Below are 14,423 nucleotides of genomic sequence, written 5' to 3' on the forward strand. Positions count from 1 at the left end.
ATTTAGACTTTCTCATTGAGCGCAGACAGAACCATCATCTCCAGCTGTGAGGCCGTGGTGTTCGGGGGGAAAGGTTGTATTATTATTATTATTATTATTATTATTATTATTAATAACATTTAACAACGCCATTATGATCCTGCAACATGAAACTAAAAGTGAAATGAGATGATAATTGCTGCTATAATGAACTCTTTTTATAGAATAGTAATGCTAAAGAATGGGACATTAATACATTTATCTGCTTTAATTTGAAACTGACGAGTTTCCCTGTTTATATTTTCAAATCTTTTGGTTGAATGTACAAAATCTTACTGAAAAGAAAACTGGACATTTTCTGTACATTAGCACGAAAAGGACATTTTTCTTTACTTTGAAAATAACCAAATGGAAAAGGATTTAATTTGTTTTGTACAACTTGTTTTATTTTTAGGTAAATTTCATATCCACAAAAGGAAACGGACAGACAGCAAGCCAAATTTTACACTTTTTTTCTTTTTTTTACAGATCCGACATCAATAATTTAGAAATGCCTAAAGCTTTAAAAACAAACTTGATTTTGGAAAAAGTTTTATTTAATTATTTTTTTTCTTCTTTACAGTGATGCATTTTTTTTTTTTTTTATGCATGATGTTTCTATACTCTTTGTACATTTATATATTTTTTTCTTCCCCTGGCTAAACAGTTTTTTTAATGTATTTGTTAATAAAGTTTTTTTTAAACTCTTCAGCTCAGTGAACACAGACTGAGGCCTTCGTGTTAGACGCCCTTCAGATCAACAAAGGTGTGCGTCATACCTCATGAGCGTAACCAATGACAGATGAACTCCAGCAGGACGACCAGTGATGATAAAAACTCGGCTCTGATGAGACGGACATGTTGGCCGCACTGAAATCATGGTTCATCTGGCTGAGTTTCACATTTCACTGTCACTGGGTGGGGAACTCGTGGTTCCCAGCTGTGCTCGACTGCTTCAGCTGACCTGAGACGGTGAGAGAAAGCCGACGTGATGAAAGCAGCTGCAGACACGTGGGTGTGTTAACTGTTCATCAGTATTAATTGTTCATGTGTCTCAGATGAACACATATCAGTCAGAGGACTAATTGTTTTCACATTATTTATTTTATCAGTTTCCCAACATCACCTCTAGGTGTCGCCAAAGAATCAACAGCTGCAGAAAAGTGCCTGAAGTTGGCTTATTCAGTCTGGATTTGTTATTTTCTTAGTTTTATGTTTAGTTTTTTCCAGCTTTGCTTCCCTTTTTGTTCATCTTTAAAATAAATCCTTAACTTCTCTTCTGGCTCTTGACCGTGTCTGCACCTGGGGCCTCCCTTACCGAACCATGACACTAACCTCGTTAAACAGCTTTTTTTCTTTGAAATATAAAAGCATGGCAGCTGTACAGACTTTATATGTGAAATGTTTATAATTATCTAACATCTCATTTATCTCATTCACCTGGCCTGGATCCCAGCTGTTTCTGTACATTTCAGCCAGCGTTTGCGTCTCTTTTCTGTCATTTTTGGAACTTTGTCCTCACTGGATGTGTTGTTAGCTGATTGGGTTAAACAGCTCTTATCTTTTATAGTGACAGCTCTGTGACTGGTGACACAGACAGAGATTTCTCTAATGTCTCTCTGTACTCTCTACCCGATGCTACCACTGTGGGTCAGTTATAGCCAGGCACAACCTTTCTTTCCACTGTTATGCAGACGATTTACACATTTATCTACCACTGAAGCCAAATAGTAGCAGTGCCCAATGTTCTTTGTTTAATTGTGTTGCTGATATTAAGCAGTGGTTGGCCCATTTTTTTTTTTTTTTTCATTTTTGAACTAGTTTTATCCAGTTGCGTCTCCTGGCCAAAGTTAAAATGTTTTTAAGTATTCATGACCTTGAGAAAGCCCTAATAAGTTCAAGGTCAGACTGTTTTTATGCTCTTTATGTGGGCGTCTCCCAGTCTTCTCTCAGCCGCCTTCAGCTGGTGCAGAACGCTGCTGCCCGTCTTTAACCAACACCACACTGGCAAAAAATCAAGTCTTACCAAGTATATTTGTCTCATTTCTAGTCAAAATATCTCATTACACTTAAGATAAGACACAACTGCCTAACAAGTACCATTTCAGCCAGATATAGGGACTTGTTTGAAGACAATACATCTGGAATATCTGAAAAAGTCTTGAAAACAAATTGTTTTGAGTCGGATTTCATATGAAACAAACTTTTTTTGACATTTGAAGAGGTTTTTAAGCTAATTTCATCTTTTGTGATATCTCAAAAGTCCCAGATATCACATTTTATTTCAAGAAATCTTGACAAGCCGATTTTCACTAGTTCCATTGGCAGATTTTTTTGCTTATTTCAGTAAAAACGTCTTGTATTTGTTGTTTTTCTTACTTATTTTTGGAGGGGCATTTTTTCCAGTGCAACAGACGTGTGCACATCACTCCTGTTCTTAACTCCCTCCATCGGCTTCCTGTCCTTTATAGAACTGATTTTAAACTCTTAATGTTGGTTTTTAAAGCTCTTAACGGCCTCGCCCCGTCGTATTTATCTGAGCTTTTAACAGTCCTGGTAGAGCTCTGAGGTCAACAGATCAGTTTCTGCTGGAAGTGCCCAGGTCAGAATACAAACCCTGGGGTGAGCGAGCCTTTTCCCAAAGCTGCCCCCAGGCTCTGGAATAAGCCCCCCGTCCAGCTGCGTCTTATTACAGAAACATCAACAGAATTAAAGGTTTCCTCTCCCAAAAAGACCAGGAGAAACTCATCCATGCATTCATCTCCAGCAGACTCCATCACTGTAACGCTCTTTTAACTGGACTTCCCACAAAGAGCATTAAACATCTGCAGCTCATCCAGAACGCTGCTGCTGGAGTTTTAACCCGGACTAAGAGATCTGAACACATCACAGCAGCTTTAAAATCTTTACTCTGGCTTCCAGTCAGTCACAGAATAGATTTTAAAAGCCTGCTGATGGTTTACATCTGTGATCTGTTCAGAGAATATAAAGCCAGCAGAGCTCTGAGATCCAAGGACTCAGGTCAGCTGGTCCAGTCCAGAGTCCAGACTAAACATGGAGAAGCAGCATTTAGCTGTTATGCTGCAAACAAGTGGAACAAACTGCCAGTGGAGATTAAACTTTCACCAAATGGAGACATTTTTAAATCCAGGTTAAAAACATTTCTGTTCTCATGTGTCTATGCATGAAATATCTTTTAACTTATCTGGACTGTTGCTTGTTTTTAAATTCATTTAAATGATTTTATTTGTTTCTCTTTATATTCTTTTATGTGTTTTTAATGCTTCTTCCACTCCCTGCTGCAATGCTTTTATTTTATGTAAAGCACTTTGAACTGTTTGTACATAAAATGTGCTACAAATAAATTTGATTTGATATTTCTGACCTGGGCCTCTTCAGATCTGGGCTAAAAACCTGCTTATTTAGGATGGCTTTAATACCCAGTAGTACGATGACACTTTTATCTTATTTTATCTGATTAGATTTTGTTGTATTTTATGGCTTTCACTGTTCTTTTATTGTTTTCATTTGCTTTTTACTTATTTTTCTGCTGTAAAGCACTTTGGTACATCGTAAGGATTGTCTGTAAAGGGCTGTATAAATAAAACACATTTACATCTGAACCTGAGAACACGCAGGGATGGAGTCAGGAAGCAAACGCCTGCAGCATCACTTAAGCATGAAGGCTGAATGGAACCACAGGAGAACAGCTTTTAGGTTTGCAGTAGTTTATTAGGAGTCCCCCTCATTATCCTCAGAGAGCTGAAAGCTCCACTTCCTGTGAGAACCCTCCAACACAGAAACAAAATGATCTCAAACATGGACACCTTGAGGTATTACAGCTGTTTGTCTTGTACTGTAAAAGCCCCGGGAGGCCCCTGGTCCTGCACCCAGAGGTGCCACATCTGGCAGAGATAACTTCTCTCACATCCTGCAAAGGTTTGGCTGGTTCGGGTACAATCACAGCTTGGTTAGATTCAGAAAACGAAAGGTTTTGAGTTTAAATAAATGGTTAATTAAGTTAAGAAGACATCAGCTGTTTTCTGGTCACAGAAACAAACTCACGGTTGGAGTTAAGGTACCAAGTCTGAGCGGCTCGGAGGCCGATAAACCGGTGTGAAACAGGAAACCAACAGCAGTCTCCATGTGTTCCTTCTCCGTCCATCTTCACCGGCACCTCGCTGACTTCCTGCTTCGTGTTTTATGACCGCCGGAAGCTGCTGTTCTGGCGTGTTTGCTTCCTCAGGAACCGCAGCACCGAGCCTGCCAATCGTTCCACAGGTGAGTGGGTTATGAGGTGAGTAGCTCAGCTGTTAGCCGGGGATCCTAGCGTCCCACGCTGATGTTGCAGGTCTTGCAGCTCGGGTCCTTCTTGGCGTTGAGCGTGGACAGGCTCCTGAGCTGCTGCCCGCTGATCTGCGCCACGGTCCCCAGGGACAGGTCCACCGGCTCGGTGTAGATCACCTCCAGGATGGCGTCCTGCGCGTGGTGGAAGGACAGCGAGCCGTCGTCCCGCTCGGCGCAGGTCAGGAAGCAGTTGTGGGACCTGTCCAGAACCGGCAGCCGTCCTTTACAGAAGGCGTCTCCTGCGGAGCCGTCCGGAGCCAGAACCAGGATCACGTAGTGGTACGACGTGTACATGCAGTAGAAATCCCCAAAGTAGATGTTGGTGTTCCGGTTGAAGAGCCTGTCTGCTTGGATCTGTAAGACACAAACTGCTGCTCAGAGAAAGGACAGCAGGACATGTCCACCGTGGTCTTCACATGTTTTTAATTTGCAGGTGGATGAGGGAGAGTTTGTGTTTCCCCATCTACAGACGCGATGTGTCCTTCACTAACAAAGGACTCAGTGTCACGAACACGGGGTTTTATGCCATGTTTTTTAGTTTTTAGTTTTGTGTTTTATCAGGTTTTAGTTTCTCATGCCTTGGTGTTTAGTCTTTAGTTTTCTAGCTCATGTTTAGTTTTAGTTTTGCCGTTGTTTTCCCCTCAGTTTCTCTTTCCTCAGTCCCCATGTTCAGGTCATTAGTTTCACTCACTTCACCTGTAAGTTCTCATCAGCTGCACTCATTCACTCATCAGTCCCCACAGTATTTAGGTTCCCTGTTTTCTTAAAGTCATGGTGAGATTCTTGCACATTTACCTTTCACGCCACGCCAAGTTAAGGCCAGTCTTTTGTCTTTTTATGATCATGTTTTGTTTTCATAGTTTCGTTCTTGCCATCCGGCCTTATGTTAACCTCGTTCTGTTTTTGTGATAATTAATCAAGTCTTGTTTTTGAAGTCTGCATCCGTGTCCTTACGCCTCGCATCTTAACACTCAACTATGAAAGTTAAAGGCTGGGACGTTAACAATGCTGTTTTGACAGAAATAATCTGTATGTCTGATGCACAAAGGGAACTGTATGAGGTCATCACCAGTCCACCCACAGAAGAAGCGAAGGGGAGTGCAGACCCGCTGCCCCCAGCTGCCCTGAATGGTGTGTTTGGGTACCTGGAAGCGATAGGGCCCATAGGGGGAGTCCTGGGGAGGTTTCCCCGTGTTGAACTCCGTGTTGCAGCTGAAGAAGATGCCCTCCAGCTTCCCGCTGATGGGTGACCCGTGGCTGCCGCTGTTGTCCTTCACCGCTGGCAGCATTCGGCAGCACTGAGCGTCTCTGGAGCGGTAATCCAGGCTGTTGGCAGCACACAGAGTTAAAACGCAGCCCAGCAGCTCAGGACTGGCTGCAGCTGCAGCTACACACCTGTGCTGGTGGAAGTACTCCTCCTGTTGGTTCCTGTAGAAGACGCTGAACGGGAGCATCCTGCTGGCCGTGGCTTCGGCTTTCTGCAGCAGCTGCTTCAGATGGACGGTGGAGTAATCTGTGAACACACCGGCTGTTAAGGTGGGTCGACCTGGCGAGGAGCTCAACAGGAAACAGAAGAGCTGGCTTCAGTCTGACCTGCGGTGCAGAACTCGATGATCTCGCTCCACGGGGAAACGGCGTACTCTCCATCCGGCTGTTTGGCGGCAGTCTGAACGGCCACGGTGTACTCTGTGCGGGGACTCAGGAACCAGTGGCCCCGGACCGTCATGGGCAGCGGGACCGCTTTGGCCACCAGCTTAGTGGGCACATCCTGGAAAACAAGGAAGGCTGAAGTAGAGGCATCCTGGAAAACAAGCAGGGAGACAGAAGTAAAGGCATCCTGGAAAACAAGGAAGGCTGAAGTAGAGGCATCCTGGAAAACAAGGAAGGCTGAAGTAGAGGCAGCCTGGAAAACAAGCAGGGAGACAGAAGTAAAGGCATCCTGGAAAACTAGTAGGAACAGCTGTGGGGGTAAACAGCTGGGGCTCAGTTTCCCAGCACCCACCATGTGTTTGAACTTATTGGAGCGCTTGTCTTCCTTCTTGTTGAGGTCGATGAAGTAGTGAGTGATCCGGTCCTGGCCTCTGCTCTCCATGTCCCAGCTGATCCTGAACGAGTCGCACGTGATGCTGGAGATCAGGATCTGCTGAGGAACCGGCAGGATCTGCTGAGGAACCGGCAGGATCTGCTGAGGAACCGGCAGGATCTGCTGAGGAACCGGCAGGTCGTCTGCGCTGCTGCTGTCTGCTGACGCTGTTCCTGCAAAAGGGGGTTTAACACAGTAAATACACTGATTTAGAGCACGCTGACACGTGCACGCCGCAGTCTGAGGACGAGCACAATAATAATAATACATTTAATTTTAAAAAAAGCACCTTTCTCAACACTCAAGGACAGTTTCCAACACATTACAATAAACACTAAATAAAGTAACACAAGTTAAAAAGAGGCTGGAGGGAGAATGCAGCTTTAAGCAGATGGTTTTGTTCCAGAGTTTTCCTCATGGTGCTGAGACGGGCAGAGAGGTGCAGGGAGGAGGAAGACCTGAGGAAGCAAGATGGGATGACAATGGAGAGGAGATCAGACAGATATGGGGGGCGAGGTTGTGGATGGCCTTGAATGTGTAAAGTAGGGTTTTGAAAGTAATTCTGAATTTGAGCCAGTGAAGCTGCTGGAGGAGGAGGGGAGGGGGGGGGGGTACCGGTGATGATGCGGGCTGGTGTGAGGAGTGAGAGATTAATGTTGCGTAGATGGAAATATGCAGACCGGGTAATGTTATTGATGTGGGAGTGGAAAGAAAGTGTGCTGTCGAGGATGGCACCCAGACTCTTAACCTGAGGGGAGAAACTGGATTTAGTGCCAACAAGGAGGAGTTCTGTTTTATAACTGTTGAGTTTAAGGAAGTTTGAGGTGAACCAGGATTTAATCTCAGAGAGGCAGTGGGTGAGGGAGGAGGGAGGGAGAGGGGAGTCAGGTTCACTGGACAGATAGAGCTGGGTGTCATCCGCGAAGCAGTGGAAATGTATACCAAATTTTCTGAAGATAGTGCCAAGTGGGAGGAGGTAGATGATGAAGAGGAGGGGCCCCAGGACGGAGCCCTGGGGAACACCTGAAGTGACGGGGAGGGCTGAGAGGACCCGAGCTGTGTGAACTGAGTGAAACCAGTGCGGGGGGTGCTGGTGATGCCTCAGGAGGAGAGTCTACTGAGGAGGATGGGGTGACTTTTAGAGCTCAGAGCAGATGTTGATCTACCATCAGATTCTTCTAAAGAGTCTTAGAGGCCAGGTGTGCATTCAGAGCTGCAGCTTCACTGCTTTAACAGACTCTGGCTGCATCTGAAGGTCGGGCGTTCCACTCCCAGCTGTCCAAGTGTCCTCGGTCAGGACATCAGCTGGTGTCAGTGTTCGCTGTGAGTGAAGCTCAAAGGCCTGCTGAGCTGCAGATTAAACAACAGCTCGCTGAGGGGGGAGGAGCAACGCGATGTAAGAGGATTAGGTCAGAGTCACAGTGAGGGATTAACCCATTCAGGACTCTGCATCATGTTCAGATTCATCATCAAAGTGCTCCACAGACAGAACTGTGAGAACATCCCCGCTCTGCTCACAGTCACACTCAGCAGAGGAAGTTTCCATCTGTGATCTCTTTCCTCCTCTGAAACATCACCTGTAGACCCGTGAGCCTCTCCTCACACCCATCAGGCTGGTTGCATGTTCTCAGCCTTACACATCAGCCACAGGACGATGTGCAAGGCTGAGAACCACAGCTGGCACCAGAGGTGCTGAGAACCACAGCTGGCACCAGATGTGCTGAGAACCACAGCTGGCACCAGAGGTGCTGAGAACCACAGCTGGCACCAGAGGTGCTGAGAACCACAGCTGGCACCAGATGTGCTGAGAACCACAGCTGGCACCAGAGGTGCTGAGAACCACAGCTGGCACCAGAGGTGCTGAGAACCACAGCTGGCACCAGAGGTGCTGAGAACCACAGCTGGCACCAGATGTGCTGAGAACCACAGCTGGCACCAGAGGTGCTGAGAACCACAGCTGGCACCAGATGTGCTGCACACATCGGAACAGATGTTCCTCCCATAAGTGTTTCCACACCAGAGGAAATGTCTCTCCTCCCAGACACAGCCCTCTTAAGCCCCGTTTCCACCATGCAGTCCGGTACGGGTCGGTTCAGAACGGTTCTCTTATCTCAGTGTTTTCACTACCACCAAAGCGTACCGGTGCCATGGAACCCGTTACCATGGAACCCGTTACCATGGAACCCGTTACCATGGAACCAGTTACCGTGTCTGTAACCCTTCTGCTTGGGGTACCGAGCACACAGGACCGGTTCCAGGCTCTGCTCTCCGGTGTTGGTGAGGAGGCTGTGCAGCGGGAGCCTCCTCAACAACTCCGAGTTCACCGGAATTAACTCAGAGTTAACTCAGAGTTAACTCAGAGTTAACTCAGAGTTAACTTCGGATGCAGGAAGCGTTTCAGGACGAAAGGTTTGCAGCTTTAACCACGTTTTTATTCAAAACGTTTTGTCATGTGAGGACAGCTCTGCTCTGTATCTGTTGACCCCGCTCGGCCTCTTCCTCTGTTTCTCTTCTTCTCTCCCTCCTCTCATCCCTTCTTCCCTTCTTCCCTGCTTTGCTGCTTGTGTCGGAGGACAAAAGGCTTCAGTCAGCAGAGACGCTGAACAAGGAGCCTGTTGAGGAGGCTCAGACCACAGCAACGCTTCTTATTGTCAACAGGACGGGGGCGGGGGGGATCTAACAGATCTAACGGCTCCACATCAGGCAGGAATCCCCCCTCCTTCAGCTTCAGGCACAGTTTTAGCTGCACTTTGAGCTGACTGTGCGGTTTTTATGGGTCAGGGAAGCTTTACAGGGTCTCCTCCCGTCACTCTGCAGCCGCCACATGAAGCACCGTCAGAGTCCAGCTGGTTGAACAGAGAGCATCAGAAACATTTCATATCTCTGCCCGGGGCCTCGCTGCCTCCACAGCTGGACGCGGTCTCTGCAGGAAACTTTACCGTCGGGTGATTTCAGCACGTTTCCCCGTTTCAACATGAAAGCTGGAGTCAGACACTCAGACTCTGCTGGGTCTGAGAGGCCGTCAGTGCATCTGGTTTAATATCTGAGCTGTGACCAGACGAACAAACAGAGAAAAGGCTTTAAGGTCCTCCTCTCATCCCACCTGGGAGGGTAATTATTATATTGGCCCTATTTTCTCTCCCTTCGTATCACTGCCTGCTGTGCAGACCGAGCAGCAAACACCGTAACAGGCGCGGCAGCAGGCAGGGATACGAAGGGAGAGAAAATAGGGCCAAGAGATTGTGAGGTCTGACTTTTTCCTGGAGAACGATTTTGTGATGCAAATGTATTACTCTTTTGAACGCATATTGTTTTGAGAAGCAAAACGCTTTATTTTTTAAACCCCAGCCAACTAGCCGGACTACCTTCATCAACGCCAAAACGAGGCTGGAACTCTGCTCACAGGACGCAGCAGGGGGTAAGAAGATGTTCATAAATGATGTTGCTGATATGGGATGTCATACAGCTTCATGTCAAAAGAGGCGAACTATCCCTTTAAAGATCTATTTTCAACTTTATTTTTCTTTCTCGTTATTTTAATGCATTCTCCTGTTCAGATCTGTCTTCTTTATATATTCCAGCTTTGGGTCCTGATGCCGGTGTCGTGCCAAAAAGTGATTGAAGGCCAAATACAGTTAATTAAAGGTGATTTCTGCCTAAATATGACTTGATCTCATTCAAGAGCTTCATAATATAAACACTAGAGCTCACAGGACAGCTTGGATTTCTTTTAAAGGGCCATTACAACACAAAATGGGCATTTTCACCTGCCAAAAATTGCACCTTTCATTAACTGTATTTGGCCTTCAATCAGTTTTTGGCAGGTGAAAACTGATTGATAACTGCAAAACATATCCAAACATGGGAAGCAAATACTATGAAGGGCCCAGATCAGATAAAAATCAAAGCAGTCACGATGATCGTTGCAAAAGTTATCATATCTTTATTGAAAATCCACCAACAGCCTAAATCATATTCATGACAGTCTAATTTCCAAAGACAGGGCTCTACAAAGTCATCAGATATACCGAGCACAGATACATGTTTATCACGTAATTGTCTTTACGTGATAAACGTCAAACTTTCGAAGCTATAATTAGGTCTACATTACAATGCAGTTGTGTGTATCTGCATAGTATGATCGCTTAATCCAGAGAAAAGCAGACGGTTTCTCGCTACCGCTCAACGGGCTGCTGTGCGCGCTCCCGCGGCGGCAAATCAGATTCTGGCAGACAATCACTTTTTGGCACAACACCTGTCCTGAACTCTTTTCTGGACCTGTGGACTCAGCGGGTCCCGCTGCCGCCGCTCTGTTTGTCTCATTTACATAAAGGCACCGAGGTGCGCGTGACTCCTCCCGTGTGAGTGTTACACATTTTATGAACCAGTAATTTAAAGAAACCTCCTTCTCTTTCAGACCGGCTGATGCGGACCAGCAGAACCAGCAGGGCGGCTCGGTTCTGTGGAGCCTCTCACTTCTTTTTCCTGACAGTTTACACTGAAAACGACCCGTTTCTGAGCTGGAATCTGCGTTGCCAACAACTCTTTGTGTGTTTCTTAGCTACTCCTGAAGGTTCGGTACCAACGAGCACGATGTAGACCTGCAGCAGCTGTTGGTTTGGACTCCAGATGTTTGAGCTGCGGCAGCTGGAGCAGCTGGAGCTCCTGATCAGGATGATGATGAGGCTGCAGAGCCGGCTCATTTCTCAGACTTTATAACGAGTCTAACCAATCAGCGCTTTTTAAAGTAAAGACCCCAGACTGAGCCCCCCACCCTAACGCCCTGCTGCCCCCCATCCTAACCCAAACCCAAACCAAAGCTCACTGACCTTCGCAGCCGTCCGGATGCAGACTCTGCAGCTCCTCTCCGGGACTGTTCGGGCCGCTCGGAACCTCCGTCATGTTTCTGATCCCCAGCAAAGACTCGCTGAGCCTCAGAGCGCCGCAGGGAAACCAGAGGAAGGCACAGCTGCTGCGTGGCTCCGCCTCCAGCTGCTGATCCGGTTTAATCTCATCACGGAGTTCGGATGCAAACAGCTCCGGAACCAGCCGAAGTCCTTCTGGTTTCTGCAGCTGAATTATTCCAGGAATCCCCCTCTGGGTTTAGTTCTTCTCTACATTTCAGTGTGAAACTAATTAAAACCCTTTTAACACCTGATGTGAGTGCAGTTCTCTCTTCTTCTTTGGTTTGACTTCAGACCAGCTTCCAACTCATTCCTGAAGTCATCTGAATCTGAACATGAGCAGGAAGAGCATCTGATCCACTGCAGACTGCAGCTCAGGCGGCTGAATTAAAGGGGAAACCTGTTAAAACCCTCATATGACGTCATCTGTGGATTAATAAATGGCGGTTGATGGAGGATTACACAGAAAAGTGAATTAAATGAGCTCTTACATAAGAGGATTAACTCTGACTGCAGAGCTCAGACTCAGGCAGCTGAAGACATTTACAGATGTTTTTAAGGTTTCACCTCTGTAACACCTTTCAGTTTGCCCTCATCGCTGAGTCCAGATGCATGCAGATGTTTTTAAGGTTCCACCTCTGTAACACCTTTCAGTTTCCCCTCATCTCTGAGTCCAGATGTTTTTAAGGTTCCACCTCTGTAACACCTTTCAGTTTGCCCTCATCGCTGAGTCCAGATGTTTTTAAGGTTCCACCTCTGTAACACCTTTCAGTTTCCCCTCATCTCTGAGTCCAGATGTTTTAAAGGTTTCACCTCTGTAACACCTTTCAGTTTCCCCTCATCGCTGAGTCCAGATGTTTACAAGGTTCCAGAAAATTGTGTAAAATTGTTTAAAAAAGGTTATGAAAGTGCGTAATGAGCCACCTTGAAGTCACTTCCTTCACTTTTCATTTAGTTTTACACAGAACAAACATTTGTTTGAGGTTCAGTATTAAAACTGAGATGATTAAGATCAAGAAAACATCAGCATTACTCCTTAATATTACCAATAATAATGTATCACATCAAAAACATCTGCATCCTTTCAGCTAAACACAGTGTTGGACACTAACTGCACTTCCTCTTCTGATCCATCACTTAGTTCTGCTGGATTCTGTGGGAAAACACACAATGTGCTTCAGTCAGCAGGAACACAGTTTTATTATACGTGTATATACATCTATATACGCATATGTATTAAAATGTTTAATCTAATTAATCACGATTTCCCCTATTAATCACGATTAATCGCATTTGTACGCAAAATCCAAAAATGAATCCAAAAGTAGTTTGAGTCCCGCATCGGACGGCCCTGTGCTGCACGTTGTTCCCCCTCTCTCTGCCCCCTGTTTCCTGTCTCTCTGAACTTTCCTTTAAAAGCAAAAAAGCCCCCAATCTTTTTTTTGGTTTGAATTAAAAAACATTTTTCTTTTTAAAATAACCTCTGTTAATGCGCGAAAAAATATTTATCGGCGTTAAATAATCAATGCGTTAACGCGATAAAAACGAGTCAACTCGCCCAGCACTAATCTATATATCGATATAAAGATGTATAAGTGCTGAAAGGGAGGATTTAAGCTGGTATTTTCCAGAAGTTGTAAGATTCCCTCGTTGAAATGTAAATAACGGACACAGTTGAGTTGCTTTTCTTCAGTTATTAGTTTCTTTATTTTTTTATTAAGATCATGGGTCAAACAAGATGAAAAAGTTCTCAAACAGTTTCCTTTTATCACATGAAATTCCTCCAGAATGCCCACAACTTTATCCTCTCACAACAGATTACTGATTCACTTTCACACGTTTCTGTTTCCAAGTCAATTATGGCGGCAAAAGGAACTCAAAACACCTCGACACGAACAGCGTCTGGCTTCCTGGTATAAAAATAAGTTTTAAGTGCTTCACACACTTTAATACTGTCTCTGCTTTGGCCTCGGCTCTGCCAGCACGGGTCCTCGGGTCTCAACTCTGCTCAAACCTTTCGACAAACAGAAGAAGCAATAATCGAATGACTGAAGCCGGGTGTCGTGGAGCCTCTCAGGGGCCTCTCAGGGGCCCATTTAGCTTTTATATCAACAGATCAGAGACGTTCTGGACAAAGTGAAGCGGCAGCGATGCAGCACACTGATAGAAGAGGAAAACCAGCAGGTGGCCTTCGGGCTTCAGTGTTCCCACCATGAAGGCACATCTGGACTGATGCTGGGTGGAAACACTTCAGACTGAAGACACCCTGAAGGCTCCTGCTGGTTTTCAGAGGACGTCACATGATCCATGACCAAACTATTTCTGTTTAAAAAGACTAAATCCTTCTTTAGTTCAGGTTTGAGGCAGCCGCTGAAGCCTTCAGGTGTTCAGCAGACCAGCAGGTCCACCTGCAGCTTTCAGGCTTTTTAACTGGGAAAACAGGAATTCTAAAGTAAACTGGACATCTGTTTGTAAAAAAAACTTGAAACTTTAGTTTAATGTGTTAAAGAGCGGCTGAAGACGACATCCATCCGGTTTCCTCTGACAGCTTCAAACTGCCTGATGTTTTCTGCCTTTCTTATATTTTAAAGTTCAGAAACGACACAACGGTGCAAAACTAAGTTGTGCAGTTTATAGTATAAGATACTCCAAAAAACTACAAATCCCATTTATCTTAGAGACAATGAGTCAGGGTTACATTTAGGATCTAATTACACAATCTGAGTAAACATAAGGCTCATTAAATCAAACCAGCAGCCAATCACAGGCTGTCTGTCAGCAGCTAAATCTATCAAAATAAACCGTGCACGAGCACATAACTGATTAAAGGGGGAGCCGAAGAGGAAAGAAGGGTGAGATTAGGGGTGAGATGAAGGAGAAAGCAGTGAGTGGTGTGCCGGGTGCAGAACTTGTTTCTGGGTCCGTTGGTTCCTGTGAAAGCGTTGAGGAGTTCGGACTCTTTCTCTCTGGGACACCTTCACAGGTTTGATCCCCAGCAGCAGCAGCTGGTGGGCACCTTAAAGGGGCATTCACACTAGTTAGCTTTGGTTTAATAAAGGTCAGATTCAAAG

At 45.5% G+C, this 14,423-nt stretch overlaps 1 protein-coding gene across 1 annotated transcript; it reads right to left on the bottom strand.

Moving 5' to 3' along the window:
* Positions 1-3,764: 3,764 nt before the first annotated feature.
* LOC142373976 (phytanoyl-CoA hydroxylase-interacting protein-like) lies at positions 3,765-11,376 on the bottom strand. Its single transcript, XM_075457462.1, has 6 exons — positions 11,278-11,376; positions 6,368-6,621; positions 5,959-6,133; positions 5,761-5,878; positions 5,511-5,691; positions 3,765-4,719 (listed from the first exon to the last, which is right to left on the bottom strand). Exons 1-6 carry the CDS (start codon positions 11,348-11,350, stop codon positions 4,345-4,347), a joined length of 1,176 nt encoding a protein of 391 aa, XP_075313577.1. The 5' UTR covers positions 11,351-11,376; the 3' UTR covers positions 3,765-4,344.
* Positions 11,377-14,423: the final 3,047 nt, after the last annotated feature.

Source organism: Odontesthes bonariensis, chromosome 23 (assembly GCF_027942865.1).
Source record: "Odontesthes bonariensis isolate fOdoBon6 chromosome 23, fOdoBon6.hap1, whole genome shotgun sequence".
NCBI lineage: Eukaryota > Metazoa > Chordata > Actinopteri > Atheriniformes > Atherinopsidae > Odontesthes > Odontesthes bonariensis.

Bases quoted from the DNA above. Each gene is read 5' to 3' on its own strand.
- LOC142373976 (XM_075457462.1), bottom strand. From the start codon at position 11,350: ATGACGGAGGTTCCGAGCGGCCCGAACAGTCCCGGAGAGGAGCTGCAG. The intron at 6,622-11,277 runs GTCAGTGAGCTT...CCCCTTTTGCAG, and splicing joins GCATCCGGACGGCTGCGAAG to GAACAGCGTCAGCAGACAGC. The intron at 5,879-5,958 runs GTCAGACTGAAG...GTGTGTTCACAG, and splicing joins CATCGAGTTCTGCACCGCAG to ATTACTCCACCGTCCATCTG.